The sequence below is a fragment of the Ictalurus punctatus genome, chromosome 18 (assembly GCF_001660625.3).
Source record: "Ictalurus punctatus breed USDA103 chromosome 18, Coco_2.0, whole genome shotgun sequence".
NCBI classification, from domain to species: domain Eukaryota; kingdom Metazoa; phylum Chordata; class Actinopteri; order Siluriformes; family Ictaluridae; genus Ictalurus; species Ictalurus punctatus.
In genome coordinates, this window is record NC_030433.2 from 18,969,190 (window position 1) to 18,992,317 (window position 23,128).

At 40.2% G+C, this 23,128-nt stretch overlaps 2 protein-coding genes across 2 annotated transcripts; both read right to left on the reverse strand.

Annotated features, from left to right (window-relative positions):
- Positions 1–141: 141 nt before the first annotated feature.
- On the reverse strand, positions 142–22,336 carry tmem38b (transmembrane protein 38B). The gene is made up of 6 exons (XM_017493627.3): positions 22,019–22,336; positions 13,333–13,489; positions 9,426–9,610; positions 6,858–6,945; positions 5,550–5,667; positions 142–768 (listed from the first exon to the last, which is right to left on the reverse strand). Exons 1-6 carry the CDS (start codon positions 22,140–22,142, stop codon positions 523–525), a joined length of 918 nt encoding a protein of 305 aa, XP_017349116.1. The 5' UTR covers positions 22,143–22,336; the 3' UTR covers positions 142–522.
- On the reverse strand, positions 775–3,726 carry LOC128635342 (putative proline-rich protein 21). The gene is made up of 2 exons (XM_053687885.1): positions 3,370–3,726; positions 775–3,317 (listed from the first exon to the last, which is right to left on the reverse strand). Exon 2 carries the CDS (start codon positions 2,551–2,553, stop codon positions 1,594–1,596), a length of 960 nt encoding a protein of 319 aa, XP_053543860.1. The 5' UTR covers positions 2,554–3,317; positions 3,370–3,726; the 3' UTR covers positions 775–1,593.
- Positions 22,337–23,128: the final 792 nt, after the last annotated feature.

The following is a 23,128-nucleotide window of genomic DNA, read 5'->3' on the forward strand; positions in this document are numbered from 1 at the left end:
CCATTCACATAGTATTTAACCCAGTGAAGGTTAGAATTAGAGTAAAATATTAATGTGAAAACTCTTTACATTGTTGTGTGTGATGTCGAAAAGGTGGCAATGGGTGAAAACGTGTCAAATAAAAATGCACAATAACACAAATGTAATCAATTTGAGTATATTTTCAATTAAATTATCTCAGGAATGCAGTCGAGCAGACAGAGCATTTCACATTAGCATAATCGTACAATATAAATAATATCAAATATAACTGTGAGAATAGATTTGGTTTATAAAATTATAATAGAAATATTTACAGATCCACATATCCAAATATACAAATAAAAGTTTTGGAAATAATTAATAAAGAATTTTCTACAAATACCCAGCAGTAATGTTATACCAAAGTCCGAAAAATCTACAGCTACATGTAGGAGTAAATACAATTTTCTCAGTTTTTACCCACATGCAATAATGGAGGGTTTTAGAAAAAGATCACAGTCGTGCGGAAAAAAGAAAGAAAAGGAGAAAAAAAGAAAAGCATTATTCTGTTTTTTTCTTGTCCTTCTCCGTGTCTTTGCATTGTTCTTGCGGAAGTGACGAGCCATTCGTGACACAGGAAGTGCTTCTGGCTTCTGAGCTGGAGCAAGAAGAAGCGATGTTGGAGTGGGAATGGCTCTGATTGGTCAGGGGAGAGCAGGTCATAGGTCGTGCAAACAGCACCTCATACAGAGCCGACTCAAACCCAGCGAACAGAGAGAAGGAGGAACCCATTAGCATCATCCTTGTCTGCAACACAAAGTATTATTATTATTATTATTATTATTATTATTATTACAGAGAAACTGTCAAATAAATAAATAAATAAATATTCTGCATCTTACACCAAACTGAACATTTTGTTGCTTTTATTGCACAGATGATGTGTAGAAGGTGTAAAAAGGTTATGTAAAAGATGTGTAGAAGAAAAGGTAAAAGTGTATAATAGGTGGGTAGAAAGGGTTAAGAAGGTGTGTAGAAGGTATGTAAAGGTATATAGTAAATCTGCTTTGTGATGATGTCCAGTTTTAAAAATCGCTATACAAATAAAATTTAATTGAATAGAATATAGATTGTGGGTAAAAGTGTGTAGAAGTTGTGTAATGGTGTACTGAAGTTGTGTAAATTAATGTAGGAGGTATGTTCAAGTGTGGAGAAGGTGGGTAAAGGTATATAGATGGTGGGTAAATGTGTGTAGAAGTTGTGTAAAGTTCTATAGTTGCTGTGTAAAAAAGGTATGTAGGAGGTGTGTGTTGTATAGAATGTGTGTAAATGTGTCTAAAAGGTGTGTAAGATGTGTAGAAGGTCTGTAAAAGTGTATAGACGGTGTGGAAAGGTGTGTAGAATGTATATAGAAGTTGTGGAGAGGGGTGTAAAAGTGTGTAAAGGTTTGCAGAAGATATGTAAAGGTGTGTAGAGGTGTAAAGGAGTGTAAAGGTATACAGAAGTTGGATAAAGGTGTATAAAATTGTGCGAAAGGGTAAAGGTGTGTAGAAGTGGTTTAGAAGGTGTGTAAAGTTGTGTAGAAGGTGTATAAAGGTGTGTAGAAGGTGTGTAAATGTATGTAGAAGGGGTTTAGAAGGTGTGTAGAAGGGGTTTAGAAGGTGTGTAGAAGGGGTTTAGAAGGTGCATAAAGATGTGAAGAAGATGTGTAGAAAGCGGGTAAAGGTGTGTAGGTGTGCAAATGTGTATACATGTATGTAGAAGGGGTTTAGAAGGTGCATAAACGTGCGTGGACGGTGTGTAAAGGTGTGTGGACGGTGTGTGGACGGTGTGTAAAGGTGTGTGGACGGTGTGTAAAGGTGCGTGGACGGTGTGTGGACGGTGTGTAAAGGTGCGTGGACGGTGTGTAAAGGTGCGTGGACGGTGTGTGGACGGTGTGTAAAGGTGCGTGGATGGTGTGTGGACGGTGTGTAAAGGTACGTGGACGGTGTGTGGACGGTGTGTAAAGGTGCGTGGACGGTGTGTAAAGGTGCGTGGACGGTGTGTAAAGGTGCGTGGACGGTGTGTAAAGGTGCGTGGACGGTGTGTGGACGGTGTGTAAAGGTGCGTGGACGGTGTGTGGACGGTGTGTAAAGGTGCGTGGACGGTGTGTAAAGGTGCGTGGACGGTGTGTAAAGGTGCGTGGACGGTGTGTGGACGGTGTGTAAAGGTGCGTGGACGGTGTGTAAAGGTGCGTGGACGGTGTGTAAAGGTGCGTGGACGGTGTGTAAAGGTGCGTGGACGGTGTGTAAAGGTGCGTGGACGGTGTGTGGACGGTGTGTAAAGGTGCGTGGACGGTGTGTAAAGGTGCGTGGACGGTGTGTGGACGGTGTGTAAAGGTGCGTGGACGGTGTGTAAAGGTGCGTGGACGGTGTGTGGACGGTGTGTAAAGGTGCGTGGACGGTGTGTAAAGGTGTGCAGGTGTGTAAATGTGTATAAAGGTGTGTAGAAGGTGTGTACATGAGAGGATGTATGGGTCACGGGTCTCTTGGCTAACAGTGAGACGGTGGTGTATAAATAGCAGCATGGGAGCGAGAGGTGAGCTAACAGCATTTTGAGTCTGCAGGAAGAAGAGAGTGATGCAATTAGAGGAAATGATGAGGCAAAAGACGAGAGAAAACGGAAAGAGCAATGCTGCTACAGCTCCCGATCAGATGGGATGAAGAGGAATAAAATACGAGACGGCAGATCATTAGCGGATCATCATCCAGCAGTTAATGACGCAATCAGGTTTAATAACAATCACATAGCCAAATAAGGAGGAAGCCTGCCGTGAACATCTACACAACAGAAGAGTGAACAACATCTACACAACAGGAGAGTGAACAACATCTACACAACAGGAGAGTGAACAACATCTACACAACAGAAGAGTAAACAACATCTACACAACAGAAGAGTGAACATCTACACAACAGGAGAGTGAACAACATCTACACAACAGGAGAGTGAACAACATCTACACAACAGGAGAGTGAACAACATCTACACAACAGGAGAGTGGACAACATCTACACAACAGAAGAGTGAACAACATCTACACAACAGAAGAGTGGACAACATCTACACAACAGAAGAGTGGACAACATCTACACAACAGGAGAGTGAACAACATCTACACAACAGGAGAGTGAACAACATCTACACAACAGAAGAGTGAACAACATCTACACAACAGAAGAGTGAACAACATCTACACAACAGGAGAGTGAACAACATCTACACAACAGGAGAGTGAACAACATCTACACAACAGAAGAGTGAACATCTACACAACAGGAAAGTGAACAACTACACAACAGGAGAGTGAACAACATCTACACAACAGGAGAGTGAACAACATCTACACAACAGGAGAGTGAACAACACCTACACAACTAAACACCATCTACAGAACAGTGAACAGCTTCTACACAACAGGAGGGTGAACATCTACACAACAGAAGAATGAACAACACCTACACAACAGAAGAGTGAACATCATCTACACAACAGAACAGTGAAATATTACTGACCTCACATAAAAGCATTAACATTATTACGATGTATGTTATAGAGAAATAACCCAGAATGAGATGTTTTATACGGTGCATTATATAGGTACCCCTTATATAGGGTTACAAACTATACCTGAAATAGACCTAATTATGTGTGTGTGTGTGTGTGTGTGTGTGTGTGTGTGTGTGTGTGTGTGTGTGTGTGTGTGTGTGTGTCATGCATCTACAGAAAATGGCCCATAATACTGATGGGAGAGGAAAATCAATAAAGTTCGCAAAACAGAACAGTTGTGATCGCATAAGAATTCACCCCCATTGAAGTGAACCCCCTAAATTTGTTTTGCTGCAATCAGTTACAGTGTGCACAATTAAAATTAAACACAAACTCAATATAAATACTTCTACCTGGAAGGCCTGGGAGTTTGTTAGAGAACAAACCTAAACAAACAGCAACATGAAGACCAAGGAGCTATCTCAACAATATAAAAAATATATATTCCAAATTGTTAATATCCAAGCACTGTTAAATCCATTATAAAAAACTGCAAAGAATACATCAACCGTGACTCTGCCTTGAGGAGGCTGTCCATCAAAATTCAGTGACTGGGTAATAAGGGGATTAACCAGAGAAGCAACAAAGAGGCTTCTGTATCATGTATCATCTGTTATGTATGTAGCTTCACTGCACTGAGGCTGGTTTTGTTATATAGCTTTAGAATTATAAAGTCAGACATCATCTAGTAGGTGGTTTGTTCAGTTTGACTGTTTACAGTGCTGTGAAAAAGTATTTGCCCCATCCTGATTTCTTCTGTTTTTGTGTATATCTCATATTAAATTGTTTCAGAAATTCTAATAAAATCTGAGATAAAACAAAGGCAACCTGAGTAAACACAAAACACAGCCTTTAAATGATAATGTTATTTATTGAAGTAACACCCTGTGCCAAAATTAAAAGAAATTCCAGAAATGATGAGGAAGAAGGTGATTGAAATACATCAGTCTGGGAAGGGTTACAAAACTATTTCAAAGGCCCTGGGACTCCAAAGAACCACAGTGAGAGCCGTTATCTCCAAATGGAAAAACTCAGCACTGTAGCGAACCTTCCCAGAAGAGGCCGCCCTTCCAAAATTCCTCCAAGAGCACAGCAACTACTCATGCAGCAAGTCACAAAAGAACCAAGGACAACATCAAAAGGACCTACAGGCCTCTTTTGCATCAATAAAGGTCACTGTTCATGACTCTGGGCAAGACACTGGGCAAAAATGGCATCCATGGAAGAATGGCGAGGTGAAAACCCCTGCTAACCCAGAAGAACATTAAGCCTCATCTGAATTTTGCCAAAACACACCTTGATGAATGTGGAACTGTTTAGAAGACAGGGGTCCAGTTATGTCTGGTGTAAACCAAACACAGAAATCCACAAAAAGAACATCAAACCTACAGTCAAGCATGGTGGGGGAAGTGTGATGGTGTGGGGATGCTGTGCTGCTTCAGGGCCTGGGCAACTTGAAATAATTGAGTAATACATGAATTCTGCTCTCTACCAGAAAATCCTAAAGGAGAACGTCCGGTCTTCAGTCCGTAAGTTGAAACTCAAGCGCAACTGGATAATGCAGCAAGACAATGATCCAAAGCATAGGAGTAAGTCCTAGTCCTAGATGTAAGTGAAAGACTGATCTCCAGTTATCAGAAGCGTTTGGTTGCAGTTATTGCCGCTAAAGGTGGCACACCCAGATTAGTTTTTCATGGGTGATAGGTGTTGGATAACTTTTTTCACATCAATAAAATAAATAAATAAATAAAAACTGTATTGTGTGTTTACTCAGGTTGCCTTTGTTTTGTGTTGTATTTCGTTTGAAGATTTAAAACTATTTAGTATGAGATGCACACAAAAACAGAAGAGATCAGTATACATACTTTTTCACAGCACTGTACATGATGTAATGTCCGTAGGAAGGTGTGCAAGGTATTTGTAATTCCCCTACATAGTGTGCTACATAGTAGTAGTGACTGGTGTAGGGTACAGGATGTAATGAGTGTTAATGATGTGACCTTGTTGATGACAATGAAGGCGGTGTAGAGGAGCATCAGCTGTGGCTTGTGTACAGGGAGATACTGACACTGCTGCAGAGAGAACAGTACTGAGCCAATCAGAGTCACCTTAGTGGGGCTGTAACACAAATACAAACACAAAAGTCACCGAATGAGCTTTATATAGGTCAAATCAATGAGACGAGGCGAAAATCAGCTCTCAGGTCAATAATAAAGATAGCTAATTGAGGCGACCTTGCCAGCAGTTAATATAACATGTTTACATCTCATTAAAGCTTAGTTCACATTGCACAGACAGACGCAGGTCAACGCAGACAGACACGTTTGTCGGGTTTTGTCGGATCAGTGTGTTAACCCTGTCTGCGTCTGTTGGAGTTGGTCGGAGTTTGTTTTCACCGACTGAACATGTTCAATCGGCGTCTGTCGGTCGTGGAATGTCTGAGCAGTGTGGTATAATTTTCCAACAAACTCTGATGTATTCTGTCCTGGGCACGAATCGTTGCCATGACGGAAAGGCAAGTGTCCCTGAAAACTCCATAGAAACTAAAGCCCATGCGCTAGGTGCTAGGCGTGCTAAATCGCAGTTGTGGGTAAAATGGCAGATATCTGGACGAATCAGAAAGAAAAGGATAAATTATTTATCGGTGTGTTGTTTAAATAAAATAGTTTATTTTGACCCCCGGTGAGGATCATCTACTCTTGTGTTCTGGTTTTATTTTCTGTATTCTGTTTCATGAAGTAAGAAGCGAAATCGCAACAAATGTTTAGAAGTTAGATTTGTGTAAAAATATTATTCACTATGGATAACCTAATAATGGTCTTAGCTTACCACATAGCCTAGCTTAAGATGACTTTCTCAGATTTGCTGAAACTGCCTGGGGGCAAACTGACCAATATTATGAAAGCTCCACACATCCTTTGTCTGCAGTTCTCTGCATGAAGTAAATTAAGCTCCCTGACTCACGATACAACAACCAAACGCTTCACCCACAACCTCTTTCTCACTCTTTGTCTTTTCAGGGAAAGAAAGACAAGTGAAGACATTTAATATATTAATACATATTAATAGTAACATTTTGATTGTGGTAAAAGGATCATCCATTTTTAAACCAGTCTGATTGTGCATTAAAAAAAAGTTTGTTGGTCTGTTGGAGCAGTGTGAACATGACAGTTGTGTTTCCCGACATTGTAAATCCAACAGTCAACTTTTAAATGTTGGTGATTGTCTGCGTTGGTCGGTGTCTGTCGGTGCAGTGTGAACTAGGCTTAAGAGTGCTTAGAGCTCATTACAGTGGGTGTAATACTCACTATGTCATCTTCAACAGCTCATTGGTTTCAGGTTTCCAAATACCTCGAACCAGCTGCTCAAAATTACTTATCAGACCTCCACCCGCACCTACGGAGAGGAAGAGAGAGAGAGAGAGAGAGAGAGAGAGAGAGAGAGAGAGAGAGAGAGAGATAGGTCATCTTTGGGCCTACTGTAACTACAGTATTTCATCCCAAGGTCAAATATCTTGACAGAGTGTAAAAACTTTTATTTGAGCAGGAATTTTTACAGTGTACCTGCATTAGCCCACCCATAACAAGTCTCTTTTGGATTCATTAAGCAAAGTAAATATCTTTTATACAGAACAAAGTAGATAAAACAAAGAACATGCCGTGATTTTAAACCAAAACCATATCCATTTTTCTCTTTCTTCTTACTATTATTATTATTATTATTATTATTATTACTACTGACTGCAGGTTTTACACTTCTAAACATACCAGATATTCTACCTATGAATCAGGAATATGACATGAAATATACAGTATCCTAACAAAAGTGAGTACACCCCTCACATTTTTGTAAATATTTGATTATATCTTTTCATGTGACAACACTGAAAAAATGACACTTAGCTACAATGTAAAGTAGTGAGTGTACAGCTTGTGTAACAGTGTAAATTTGCTGTCCCCTCAAAATAACTCAACACACAGCCATTAATGTCTAAACCGCTGGCAACAAAAGTGAGTACACCCCTAAGTGAAAATGTCCAAATTGGGCCCAGTTAGCCATTTCCCCTCCCCGGTGTTATGTGACTTGTTAGTGTTACAAGGTCTCAGGTGTGAATGGGGAGCAGGTGTGTTAAATTTGGTGTCATCGCTCTCACGCTCCCTCATACTGGTCACTGGAAGTTCAACATGGCACCTCATGGCAAAGAACTCTCTGAGGATCTGAAAAAAAGAATTGTTGCTCTACATAAAGATGGCCTAAGCTATAAGAAGATTGCCAAGACCCTGACACTGAACTGCAGCATGGTGGCCAAGACCATACAGCGGTTTTACAGGTCAGGTTCCACTCAGAACAGGCCTCGCCATGGTCGACCAAAGAAGTTGAGTGCATGTGCTCAGCGTCATATCCAGAGGTTGTCTTTGGGAAATAGACGTGTGAGTGCTGCCAGCATTGCTGCAGAGGTTGAAGGGGTGGGGGGTCAGCCTGTCAGTGCTCAGACCATACGCCGCACACTGCATCAAATTGGTCTGCATGGCTGTCGTCCCAGAAGGAAGCCTATTCTAAAGATGATGCACAAGAAAGCCCATAAACAGTTTGCTGAAGACAAGCAGACTAAGGACATGGATTACTGGAACCATGTCCTGTGGTCTGATGAGACCAAGATAAACTTATTTGGTTCAGATGGTGTCAAGCGTGTGTAGCAGCAACCAGGTGAGGAGTACAAAGACAAGTGTCTTGCCTACAGTCAAGCATGGTGGTGGGAGTGTCATGGTCTGGGGCTGCATGAGTGCTGCCGGCACTGGGGAGCTACAGTTCATTGACAGAGCCATGAATGCCAACATGTACTGTGACATACTGAAGCAGAGCATGATCCCCTCCCTTCGGAGACTGGACCGCAAGGCAGTATTCCAGCATGATAACAACCCCAAACACACCTCCAAGACAACCACTGCCTTGCTAAAGAAGCTGAGGGTGAAGGTGATTGACTGGCCAAGCATGTCTCCAGACCTAAACCCTATTGAGCATCTGTGAGGAATCCTCAAACGGAAGATGGAGGAGCACAAGGTCTCTAACATCCACCAGCTCCGTGATGTCGTCATGGAGGAGTGGAAGAGGACTCCAGTGGAACCTGTGAAGCTCTGGTGAACTCCATGCCCAAGAGGGTTAAGGCAGTGCTGGAAAATAATGGTGGCCACAAAAAATATTGACACTTTGGGCCCAATTTGTACATTTTCACTTAGGGGTGTACTCTCTTTTGTTGCCAGCGGTTTAGACATTAATGGCTGTGTGTTGAGTTATTTTGAGGGGACAGCAAATTTACACTGTTATACACGCTGTACACTCACTACTTTACATTGTAGCAAAGTGTCATTTCTTCAATGTTGTCAGATTAAAAGATATAATCAAATATTTCCAAAAATGTGAGGGGTGTAATACTGTATGTCAGAGAACACAGAAGTGGGGTATACTTTTTTAAATTATTATTTCTGTGCTTTGAGTCAGATATGTGTAAACTGGAATTAAGCTCATGTGTCATCCTGCACCCGATCCATTTTGTGCAATTTTGTCTAACGAGTGTCGACTCGAACTTCTGATATTTCACAACGTATCTCATCTCTGAGGTGAGACACGGAGCCATTTTAATAAAAGATGATGTGCCAGAAAAACCCGAACCTTTAAAAAAGGGAAAACAATTCACAAAATTAAAATAATTACATGAAATCATTTCCTAGTCTCTGCTGTCTACAGACACCGTAATGCATTGTGAGACTTTATGTGTGAATAATTTCTCAATTATAAAATGACCATGTAGCATGTAGTAAAAAGATACAGCCTGTATTCTTTAGTACAATATTTTTTGTCTGTCCTGTCCGTCTTACCTTTAGACCAGCCCACTGCAATCATAACAAACAGGCTGTCTTTGTACTTCCTGCTCGCTTGTGTAACACCACCCAAAACCTTCCATGTACGTGTCACTTCCTTCATAGCCGTGAGGACCAATCGGATGGGCAGGATGGTGGCGCAGGAGTACGCCACATCCTGAGGACAATAAAACACCAAGTACCTGCAGAGACACCGAGAACTTTAGGAACTGAAAGGACAAAATAGCATTCGTTCACTGTAGACAGCTGTAAATGTTACTTCCTGTGTTTTACTTCCTGCTGCATTTAATATAGGAATACTTGTTACTGTTTGGAAATCTTACAAATTACATATCATTGTGGTCTACCCATATCTTGCTGGCAATGTCTTGGAGATCAGGACTGGTGCTCTGATTGTGAAGTGAAGATTTCTCACCTCACTGTACAGTGTACGTGAGTGAGGCAGGATGCAAGTGTGTGAAATTAGGTACGATGCAGTAAAGCGACAAATCAAAACAAATGATTCCTCAGACTCATCCTATTGTGCACATGGGCCAACATTTCCTCAGTTCCCCACTCACTGTGAGCACGTCATGTTGCAGGAGGCCTAGAATCAGGATGTACTTTGTAAAAAGTACATGAGAACAGTTCCTGGTACAATAAATGCCTTAACCTAGTAGTTGCGAAGCTGGACAGGCCACGCCCATACGTGACAACAGTGCAGGCACTACATACCCACAAGAGAAATTACAAGTGACTTGTCACCTGCACACAGAGTGAGGTTTAGAAATGCTGATAGTGCAAGATCTCACTATTCCAGTGTCCAGGCACCTCAGTGGTGGAATGAGCTTCACCCTTCACACCTCTTGGTTCCCTGATCCTTCTGGAAAGCTCTAAAGACCTTCAGACAACGTGTACAACATCTCACTTTCCCAACACTGACCTTGTAACTGCACCGCCTTTCGGATGAGACGTTAAACCGAGGTCCTGACTCTCTGTGGTCATTAAAAATCCAAGGACACTTCTCGTAAAGAGCAGCGGTGTAACGCCGATGTCCTGGCGAAATTTCCCCATTGGCCCTTCTTTATCATGGCTCCCGAATAATCCCATCGCTGAATTGGCTATATCGCTCTCTTTCCTCTCCACCAATAGCTGGTGTGTGGTGGGCACTATGTTCTGGCGCAATATGGCTGCCGTCACACGCATACACGCACTCATGCACATGCAAAGCAGCAGCATGGCTAATTGCTTAATTGGCCATCTCCATCTCAGAGCCCAGAAAGTGGTCAATTAATCGTCCATTAGTGTAATTTTGCGCTTCATTATCATAGATGCTCGTGCAAAATGAGTGTCATTTTTTTTTTTTTTTTTTTTACTATAAAAGCAGAAAAGGTCTGCACCTCTAATGACATAATGAGATGTGGAAAAAAAAAAAGCATTTTAATAGTCTAATGACATCTAGATTTTTTTCTTTTTATCCAAGAAAAGGAGTCTTCAAATGTGACAAATGACGAGTTGAATACCTGCTATTTCATGACTATAAAAGACCTACAATGAATAAGAAATAATAATAGGTTTGACTCTGACACAGATAAAAAGCTTGTTTTTCATTTTTAGCTTTTAGCTTTTATTGCATGCTAATGACTCACTTTGCTAATTAGTCTCCTAATGTATAATAAAAACTTTTAAAAGCCCTTTTATAATATCTGCTATGAATAAAGGTCACATTGCCAAAAGTAGCAACAGTTTTGTTTGCGTGTAAAGAACGAAACAGAGGAAATCGTTTAACACACAATTCTGCTGCTGAATATCCTGTTCACAAACTTTTTAATGAACAGCAGCCATGCTAATCCTTCTCCATTTGTTTCCTGTTCCTACCTTGGGATGCCTATCCCAAGGTAATCATTGAATGTGCCAGCTCCAGTTCAGAACCGGACTCTACGAAGATTCCAGATGACGCCAACGCCTGCGAAGACTTTGGATGATACCAATGCTCGACACGTGTAGCTCCTGGGATAGCAGTGGGCCTGAACCGTTCTGCTCCCCGGGCCGTCCTGGTGCCTTGCTTCTGGAGTTCTCGTCGCTTGGAGGCCAGTCACTGTTGCTGAGGATGGCCCCACATGGACAGCCTAGGGACACTTGGAAGCCGTGGAGATTGCATTGGACTGCAACTGATGCGGGCAGTTTTGCTGCGGTGTCTTTTTGCGCCCGGGTTTCCGTCAGTGGACAGTGCATGGGTTCAGCAAAATAGACTTCATGTTGAGACTGTGGTGAATTTCCTGATTACACAGCTGCATTTTTGTTTTATTATGCAGCACACAGTTATAGAAGGGATTTATTTATAATTACACTATCCGTTGTTACCCAGATAAGAATGGGTTCCCTTTTGAGTCTGATTCCTCTCAAGGTTTCTTCTTCATATCATCTCCGGGAGTTTTTCCTTGCCACCGTCACCTCTGGCTTGCTCATTAGGGACAAATTAATCAATTTCAAATTTAGATTGGAAATTTATATGTTTCTGTAAAGCTGCTTTGAGTCAGTGTCAATTGTAAAAAAGCACTATTCAAATGAAACTGAATTGAACTTTTATTATTATTAAATAAATATATAATAATTATTGTTATTATTATTTTTAAATAATTTACAAATTCTTTTTTTTTTTTTTTTTACCTCTTGTACAGATTTGTGTGTGCTGTGTAACGCTCTCTCAACCCACCAGGGGGCACTACAGTGCCATAAAGAACTAAATAGAACTTTCCCTTTCACTTCTCTGCTTTTATTTTATTGGTGCGTTTAAGTCCTCCTGTGATGTTCGTATTTACGAGTTGGGAAGTCGTAATTACGACATCAGGTGCGTTCAAGTCTCTTTGGTCGGAGCAAGATGGCGGTGTACCTTCTCTTGATTAACTACAAAAAAAATACAGCAAGTTTTTTAACTCTACTTCTAGAAAAGGATGAAAAAAAAATAATGCCTTTCAGGTGTGTTTTACTTTTTTTATTTTAAATGTTTTTAATCAATTAATGAAGCCACTGTAAACGTTATCTTTACATGCTATCGTATTTTGTGCAGGAAATGAGCTTGTTTTATTGTAAATATAAAAGTACAGATTCAATTTCAACACATTTACCGTCAACTACAAACGTTGCATCCATTTATCCCGCCTTGTTTTCTTACTAACACGCCCCCTGACTCTGAAACTCCGGGCTCAAAGAAAATCCCGAGTTTACCCGCTCGTAAATACGACTTTGTGACTGTGTTCATGTGCCTTCGACTCGTAAATACGATCTTTCCGACATGACTTGAACGCACCATATTGCTTCTACTCAAAAGTTCAAAGTTCAAACACACATGCAAGCTGGACCCTGGATTACAGATCAACTTTGTTTAGAGGGAAAGCAAACACACTCTCTGTTGAGGTTTACACAAGATACACTCCCCCCTCGTCCACATTTCCCCGCATTACTTTTTCAGCTTAGCGTTAGATGCTTATTCTGACAGGTTAGGGTTAGGTTTATTCAGTAGAGAACAGAGGATAGAGTCGTTTACACTTTGTGGCTTCTCTGCAACATGAAAAGCTGTGTTTGTTTTGAATGATTTAACTTCGAGAGAGAGAGAGGACAAAATGGAGAGAAGCTGATGAGGGAATGACATAGCTGCTTGTAGCTGCTCTAACATCGCTGACAACTAACTTGTTTCACCAATGTTCCACAACATCAACTGTAACTATAACAAATCAATTTGAATTTCTGTGGTATAAGAGAAATGAAACACTTGGGGATGTACTGTTATAGGAAAATACCACTCTTCTGTGGTATTTTCCACTTAAAATACCATCACATTCGCCACTGTGGGTTATTTTCCAATAAAAGCATGTACGAGTATTGATTTTATTTTCCTTACTAAAGATAAGGCTGGTGTACTGACCACATTAATGAGGCGAGCAGGATGTTTGTGCTGTTGGCCAGCGGCTCGATCGGAGCTTCAGCCATGATGACTCCCGAGAGAACAGCCCCTCCGAAGCAGTACAGCATCGCACTGAACCAACATGCTAATGGACTGCGGCGGGACACTTCCAATGCTCCTGTAAACAACAAACAAACAGTAAAAAAATATCACCTTAAAACAACACGCAACCTGACTGTTCCGGGTGTGACACATCACACCCCCGCTCACACACGACCACATTTTAGAAATCCACTTAACAGTCCTAAAAAAACTTTTGTTTTGCTTGGACACAGCAGGAATGACACGGAGTTCAATCGGTATCAGGTTTTCGAACAGAAAGCTGCTTTATAATATCCTTTTATCTGGCAGATGTATTTACTTATTTATTTATTAAAGCATATTTGTTAAGAATGAAGTCTTCCATAAAAAAGTTTTTATTTGGAAATTGTTGCTGTGAATCAGAATATTTATAGCTTTCCTCAACAACACTTCATTCCACTCCGTGTGACAGACTGTATTGTTAGTGACCGTTAATTTACATCGATATGGAGACAATGGAGGGAAAAAAAAAAAGAACAAAACTCAAAGCCTGTTTCCTTACAGTTTCCTCGGCTGAGGAAGCTGCTTTCTATTTCAGGCACACCTTAACGTCACCAACATGACTCGACAAACTCGTATTATACTAGCGAGCTTCATTATCCTCACAAGACAAACGTCAGACACCGAACATGACTCGGACGATCAGCTATATTTCTGTCATCTACATCAGCAAAACAATTAAACATTTTTTTATCTAAACGTCATCGGGGTGAAAATAATCCATGTCATATGGCACAACATGAAGTAGAGGGTCCTTAACACCTCAAAAGTGGATTATTTTCATGTAATAGTACAGTCTAGAGTATGTTATTCCATTTTTATACCACAGCGCTGTTTAACACTTGGTTTGTACCTACTTTCACTACTCTTCCATGGATGCCAGTTTTGCCCAGTGTCTCTCTGATAGTGGAGTTGATGCAAGAGTTTATTGATGCAAGAGAGGCCTGTAGGTCATTTGATGTTGTCCTTGGTTCTTTTCTGACTTGCTGGATGAGTCGTTGCTGTGCTTTTGGAGGAATTTTCGAAGGTTTGGACACTTCTGAGAAAGTTCACTACAGTGCTGAGTTTTTCCATTTGGAGATAACGGCTCTCACTGTGGTTCTTTGGAGTCCCAGAGCCTTTGAAATAGTTCTTAACCCTTCCCAGACTGATGTATTTCAATCACCTTCTTCCTCATCATGGAATTTCATTTTTGGCACAGTGTGTTACTGGGTGAGATCTTTTAACCAACTCCATACTGTTGTAAAAGTTCTATTAAAGTGTTGATGTGATCGAACAGGGTTTGCAGTAATCAGGCCTGGTTGTGTCTAGTCCAGCTGAACCTCATTATGAATGCAGTTTCATAGATTTAGGAAATTAGTAACATACGGGGGCAAATACATTTTCACACAATCCCAGTTGGTATTGGATAACTTTTTTGCTCCAATAAATAACTTTTTAAAAACTGTATTGTGTGTTTACTCAGGTCGCCTTTGTTTTATCTTTGATTTCTTATAATTTCTAAACAGAATTTAGTATGAGATCTACACACAAAAAAAAAAAAAAAAAAAAATCAGAAGAAATATTTTTTCACAGCACTCTATGACGAGGTAAAACGAGAGGAAGAAACGATTAAATAAAACGTCGCAGTAAGTCAAATTAAACGAGACATCCCGTTCGAATAAATTCCTAAACGAATGAGAATTCTACATTTACATCCTCATGGTTCAGCTTGTAAAATTTATTTTGCCTTCATCCATTAATTAACTAAGAATAAAGAATAAAGATAATAAACTGAGTTTAGCTCAATGTGTTACCTTCAAACTGTTTGTCTGATAGAGAACTGCTCTGACTTTGGTAAACGGCACACTTATATAGCGCTTTTATCCAAAGCGCTTTACAATGCGTCTCAGTCACCCATTCACACACACACACCAATGGTAGCAGAGCTGCCATGCAAGGCGCTAACTTGCCATCGGGAGCAACTCAGGGTTCAGTGTCTTGCCCAAGGACACTTTGGCATGTGGAGTCACGTGGGCCGGGAATTGAACCGCCAACCCTACGATTAGTGGACGACCCGCTCTTCCACCTGCGCCACAGCCGCCCACTTTGTTTATATTAAGCATTTTAAAAGCCCAAAATGCCATTAAGAGGCATCTGATCCTGCGTGTATATATAAAGGACTACCAGCTTAGACGTTATGTTCCCTAATAACTAAAAGAACAATTATCAGTAGATTTAAAAGAAAAGAAAATTCCAGAACATGTTCGTACTCCGTATTTAGCCTGTGTTCAGACCCTGTGTTTATACGCCATGTTTAGAGCCTGCGTTCAGACTACAGGTTTAAGAGCTTAAAGAAGCACAAAAGCTAAACATCACACAAATGACACATTGCACCATAATTCTTATTTATTTCATTTAATTTCAATTTCCGCTACTGTTTGGATGCGAACTGCATTTCATTGCCTCTGTACTTGTACTCTGGCGACAATAAAGTTGCAAAATCTTGCCTGGAGGCTTATTCAGAGAAACACAGTAACACATAACATCATAATTATTGTATAAAACACACACACACACGGTTTTGTGAAGCTGGTTGGACGCGTCTTTCTTTTGATTCGTCTCAGCCAATCAGGTTTGAGTTCAGGTTTAAGGTCATGTGACTGGGCGGAGCTCGTGAAATCTCTCTCCAAACCTGGCCGATGTTAATCTCATTACAATTATATGATCCCAACTTCTTATTATAAAAGTGAAATGAATATTATTGAAAGGAGACACACCATGTAATGCACAAAATAGGGAAGCTTCAGCTTCGTTCACACACTCGTACCCGATGTCTGCGGAGTGTTTCTCTCCTCTTAAACACTGTATTATAATCAGAGCAAGCGCAGGTGGAGAAATGTTACTGCTGTGGCCGTGACCTTCTCTAAAACAATCTGTAATTGTACTGGGACACCGTTATTACACACTTATTTTTAGATCAGTATGAAGCACTGGCATGTTGTTTCTCTTCTCCTCCATCTCTCTGTTTACACCTCTCTCTGCTCCCTCGCTTCTCTCTCACCCAAAGAAAATCCCTTACCTCTCTCGAACACTACCCCGGATTTTCGATTAGCCAGTAAAAAATTATTTGTGTCCTATAAAACACACAGGATTACAGATAAACGTCATAAAAGCGTAAAATCCACCACTTCCTTTTACAACCCGTTACACCAAAATATAGCTTTCAGGTCAAAATGTCATTTTAAACATTAAACTAATTGCGCAATGCGTTCAAAACCAGTCCGTTTTTAGTTTAGATTTTCATTTCTTGAAATATGTTGTTTATTAACCGTTATAGTATGTTGACTTTTAGTACACTGTGATATTTTTGTCTATTTATCCAGTTGATATAGTGACGGGAGTTTTAAGAAAAGATGTATTCGGTCTGTTGTGGTTTTTATACTAGTAAATGATCCAGGTTTCATTCTGTTCATCAAATCTAGCTTTAAAAGATGAGCACTAAAAGATAGTCTGTCTTTATCCCCCCTGAGGAAACATTCCGTCCTGTTCTCTCAGGAAATCCTGACTATATTTGGTCTACGACTCCAGCTCATGCTTTTAATGGAAAAGTGCGGGGGTGCGTTCCCATTAACGTCCGACGACGATATAGAACCCACGGGACATTAGTGGCGTGTTTATAGAAATAATAGACCGTCTCTTTCCAAAACGTCTTAAACGTTAACCATCCTCTGCTTACATTTCTACATAAAATCTAAAAATAAATTCGTTACGTTTCTCTGTAACGTGCGTCACTGCAACGTGTTTCAAGGTTTCGTTTTACGTTTTTATTTCTGTATTTAAGTTCTACTTAAGTTTTGTACATTAAACACAAACGGTTAAAAATCCACAGGCTTGACGGATTTGTGGTGTTTTGTGTAACGGCGCTAGCTGCTACTAAACTAATGTTTATTTCAGCTGTTAACAAAACTGAGCACTGATTTATTAGTTAGTATTCAAATTAATTTAGCTTAATAACTAGTTATAGATTCACACACAGAAACATACTGTCCGTGCAGATAGTGCACAATTGAAATAGGACACAAAATAAAAAATAAAAAAAAATAAAAAAGCTTGTGAAAACTTAGTCATGGTCCACGAATTTGATTGGACAAGCGGCTTTCCACGATTGCTGATATTTACTCTAACAGCACTGGTACACGTCACTGTGTGTATCACTCCAGCTGTGTGTGTTCGCGGCATAAAATTTCAATCCTAGCAATAGTTCATTAAGTCGAAGCAGTTACTACACTTACTACATGCCATCATTCAACACGCTATCCAGCTGTGGGTTCTTTAGGAACCGGTTTTTGTTGACGGAGCAAAAATAAACAAAATATTTGGCCATATTGTATCTGAAATGGTGGTTACTCGATATGAATTTATTGTTAACAGAACGTTTGTATTGAAAGCAATATCACTCGTAATCGTGTTGTTGTAATGAACATCAGCATGGCTCCTGCAGTCTCGTGCTTGCGGCCTAATCGCAGCCATAGTGATATTCGGTACCAAAAAAAAAAAAAAAGTTCAATCTGTCCCGAATTTCTTCATTTTAGAACAACGCTGATATAAATAACTTTGCATGGATGCCATTATCTACTGATCCATGATCAGCGCTCTGTGTCCACAATGTTACTGTCGAGTTTTTTAGTAAAAGAACAGGACTGGTCTCGGATCAGTTTGAAACAATGTAATATGATGGGAATTGATATCAGTGCGTGATATTCGCCGATGTTTGTGAGGCTCTGTATAAAGGAGAGGGTGGTCATTCTGAACTCTGAATGTGTTCTGCTAAAAACACACACACACACACACACACACACACACACACACACACACACACATTTTACAATGCAAATTTCTTGGAAATGTTGATGGTCAGCCAAGAACACCACTGGGGGATGTGTGTAAGCGTGTGTGATTATTTGTATTTGTCTGACAAATCATCTCTAACCCATTTTTTTTTTTTTTTAAACACACATCATTCAAGACATACGTCTTTATATATATATCCCGAATGCCTACACGGGGTATTAAATACTGACTAGGAGTGCACTTTACTGTCCAGCAGTGAAGCTTTACTGTTATCATGGAGTCACTGTGTGTGTGTGTGGGGGGGGGGTTCGGTTAGGACGAGCAGATAATCAACAGTGTGTCGTTTTTGATCCGAGATAACTACAACTGTCTTCTAAAGTGGCGATCCCAAACCATTAGCAGTCCTCTGACTGTAAAATCATTTCCACAGAGCCCTGCAGCACAGACATATTTAATGAACATTATCTGAATACATGCAATAACATTTTGTATTTATCCATTAGAGCCATGAAGCTTTAGTTCCTGAACTTTCTGCCAACAGTACACATTAGGTCCACATTAAGCCGACTTGTTTTTGTGTAATTGAGGTTTGGATTCAGTTCATTCAGGCAACCAGTGGAACGGGATAATAACTATTAGAACTCAGTAATAAATACAATATCTTTGGAAGTGATAGACTGTCATTTTTCATCACTATAACAAAATGGAGTCCCGGCGGCACAGTGGCTTAGTGGTTAGCATGTTCGCATGGCACCTCCGGGGTTGGGGGCCACGTGTACGCGGAGTGTGCATGCTCGCCCCGTGCTTTAGGGGTTTCCTCCAGGTGCTCCAGTTTCCTCCCCTACTCCAAAGACATGCGCTGTAGGCTGACTGGCATTTCCAAATTGTCCATAGTGTGTGAGTGAGTGTGTGTGATTGTGCCCTGTGATGGGTGAGCACCATGCCCAGGGTGTCCCCTGGGATAGGCTCCAGGTTCCCCGCGACCCCGTGTAGGATCAGCGGTACAGAAAATGGTTGGTTGGACGTGGACCCCTGACTATGCTTCACAGACCCCACTTTGAGAAACACTGTTCTAAAGGGCCTTTATATTCTGTGTTTTCATAGTTTTGTTCACCAAACAAGATCCGAGCAAATCCTAAATCAGCAGGATCTGGCCATGATACATTTGAATCATATTTACAAACAAAACAATTGGATTTCTGCGTCCATCCTCGAATTATTTCATGCCTATAGTTTATAGTGAGTAGGGAGGTGGACCACACAATGGCTCATTATTGGAAATCTAGTGCAGCTATTCGTGTTTAAAACATTGTACCAAATCAAAACCCCTGGGTCAGTGGTTCAGATCTGGCTGTAACAGCCTGATTGTTTCTGCACGTGGTGCAGGTACACACGTCACTTGTGTGTAAAGTGGTGGTTCAAAGGTTAGTGGGTTAGAAGGTTGTGGGTTCAAATCCCTCACGTGATACAGCTGGGGCCTGAAACAAAACCTCCAGCCTCCTCTTAACACCTCCGATCACTCTGGATTTAAAAAAGTGTCTACAGAATAAGCAAACATATGTGCAAAAACGTGTTATACACAGCTGTCAAACTGCAGAATATCACTCACACACCAGGGGGAGATGGATGCTGAGAAACAGAGATAGATATATATATATATATATATATATATATATATATATATATCTATCTCAAGAGGACGTCTGGGTCAACGGCGGGATTGATAGTATAAATACTTTAAACAAACTCTTACTGTCATTAATCTGCCTTAACTTAAAGTCAAATAATCTGCACAAGGAGACAAATCCAAAAATGTGTTTCACAAGTACGTACCTAATTAATGTGGCATACATCATCAAACATTAATGCGATTTTAAATTATTTATTTGTAGGTTGTAATGAATAACTCAAACACCTTTCTCTGTTTAAATCCCTCCCTGATGGAAATTTACACCTCCCGTTGCCTCAGCAGAGGAAAAACCATTATTAAGGACAGTTCTCACCCTGGCTTTGATCTGTTCAATCTGTTGCCCTCAGGGAGACGTTACAGGTGCATCAAAACAAGGACTAATAGATTTAAGAATAGTTTTTTTTCCCAAAAGCTATTACCATTCTAAACACATACATGTACTGAGTTCACAGCATATGTATATAGTGTCTCAAAACTGTGCATTTCATAGTACCTCCCCCATCCGCCCCAATATCTTGTTTATTTATCTGTTTATTTATCTTATTTATCTGTTTATTCTTCTTGTTTATTCTATGTACATGTTGGCACGGAACAAAAAGAGGAGTGGCTCTTAATTTCATTGTACATGTGTATAGTGACAATAAAAGGCATTCATTCATTCATTAAGGATCTTGTTCCTAGTGTATTTCTAAAGTTTATTGATCTCATAAATGCATGAAACTGTAGGATTGTTTTTTTTTCTTGTTGTTGCTGCTGCTTTGTTTATATTAAAATGTCATTCAATTGCTCTGGAAAGGCCCTAAAATTCATTTTACCAAAGCAGTTTGATGTGTAAATTATACCTCATAAACATCTAAATGCACAGCCTGCATCATAACGACCTTATTAATGCAAGGTGGAGGGAGAGAATAAAAAAAAACGTTGATGGACTATTGTTATGTTTGTCTGTTCCCAGTTCAAGCTCTGATTTTAAACAAAACTAAAAACCTCCACGTTGCTTTTTCTGACTCTGTCCTGCGCTGTAAACAGAAACGAGGCATTTATAAAGAACAGAAATAAAGTCAAGTGTAAACTCGGGTCACTGGAATAAAGTTGGTGTGACGTTGGACGTTCGATATTCGCGGATGTGCGGAAATTAAGGGACCGTCTCTAAAGTTACATACAACATTGTTAAACACGTTTCTAACTTCAATAGCATTTGAAGGGGGTGACTTCCAGTCATATAACCAACTGTAAAGTGTTCATCTAGGTATCCGGTATAATGCACACCTCTTAGATTTTTGATATTTAATAACAAACTATTAAATCATTATTAAAATGGCCATGTATTTTATTACTGCATGGGCTCATACACAAAATATACCATAATTTAAAGCTCAATAGCATTTGAAGGGAATACATATATATATTATATTTATTAATGTTTCTTATATATATAGTCACTCCCTTCAAATCCTATTGAGCTTTAAATTATGATATATTTTGTGCATGGACCTATTCAGTAATAAAGTACATGGCAACGTTTATATATGATTTAATAGTTTATTTTGTTAAATATCAAAAATCTAAGAGGTGTGCATTATAGCTGACACCTAGGTGAACACTTTACAGTTGGTTATATGACTGGAAGCCATTCCCTTCAAATGCTATTGAAGTTAGAAACATGTATAACAATGTCGTATGTAACTTTAGAGACGGTCCCTTAATTTCCGCATATCCGCGAATATCGAACGTCCAACGCCAAACCAACTTTATTCCAGTCTGCACTGCTCTGTAAACAGAAACGAGGCGTTGATAAAAAAAACAGAAATAAAGTCACGTGTAAAGTGTAAACTCCGCGCTGCTCTGTACACAGAAACGAGGCGTTTATAAAGAAGATAAATAAATGAAAGTGTAAAGTGTAAACTCGGGTCAGGTTGCACGAAGAACTTAATCCCATCAGCACGCTACAGCCTGAGCTCAGGGGTGAGGAGGATTCAGTGGTCGGTGATGTATTTTGTGTGTGAATAAACACAAATTTGGACTTTTCATGAGTTTTCTTACCTGGTTGTTCCCGTAAAGACATGACTGACACGATGTAATGCGCGGCATCGAAATACGGAAACATGTTCATCTTGGACAGAGCAACAGCGAGCTCGTTTACATTCAGCAGCCTGAACAAATCCATTCTGCTCCGCTTCCTTTTCTTTTCTTTTCTTTCCTTTCCCTTCTCTCTCAGCACATCAGGGTGTCGTTTTTCGTTTTGTTTAACTCCTGGGTCTGCAGGCGAGCATCAGATGAGAGCTGCTGGTCAGTCTGTCAGCTGCAGCAGCTGGGAAGTGCTAGCACAGCGGCTAACAGCTGATCTCTATGGAACTCGGGTGGGCGGGGCCAACGGCTCGATCCGCGTCAAAAGAATGTCCGTCGCAGCCGCCGTAGCTCCTGCAGGACGTCAACGAGTCCGCCATATTGAAAAGGGGCGGATTTGACTGTACGCCCAAGGAGAGAACTGGGTCCTCACAGATCAAATCAGAAGTATTGTATACTTGTGTACTGTTTCAGCTCACGTGATGGTTTATGTTTGCTTTTAGAGAAGAACGCGTGTATTTTTGCTTATCTCAGGTGACGCAACTGTAACTTGTATGCACTCTTGATATTTTGGTTTAGCCAAAATATATATTTTGGATTATAGGTTAATGCAGGCTGGACAGAAATGATCATAATCCAAAGACGGCTTTGAGCAACTGTTTTAATGCTATTGACACACACTTATTAAAATGAACTATAATGATAGGGAATTCAATTTGTGCCAAAAGTATTGAACGTAACTTTTCAAGAATTAAAAAAAATATACAACGAGAAAGAAGAAAAACTCTCTGAAAGTGAAAACAACCTTTTATTTATTGCCAGACTCAAGGCCCATTAGAAAAGAAACACAACAAATAATGCAAAATTACATACAATACAAAACATTAAAAACATGCTGGCAGTGGTCTGGCACAAACCTCTCATGTGGGCGGGGTTTAACAGTGGTATACTCTCATTGGCTAGTGAGATTTGGATCGACAGCTTCCAGACCAGTAGGTAGAGACTTCAGTGTCGCAAATGTTGGAGAGTGTTCTGGATGCGGTTCTCTGTAGAGTTAGTGTTTTGTAATGGAAATTACTTATTTAG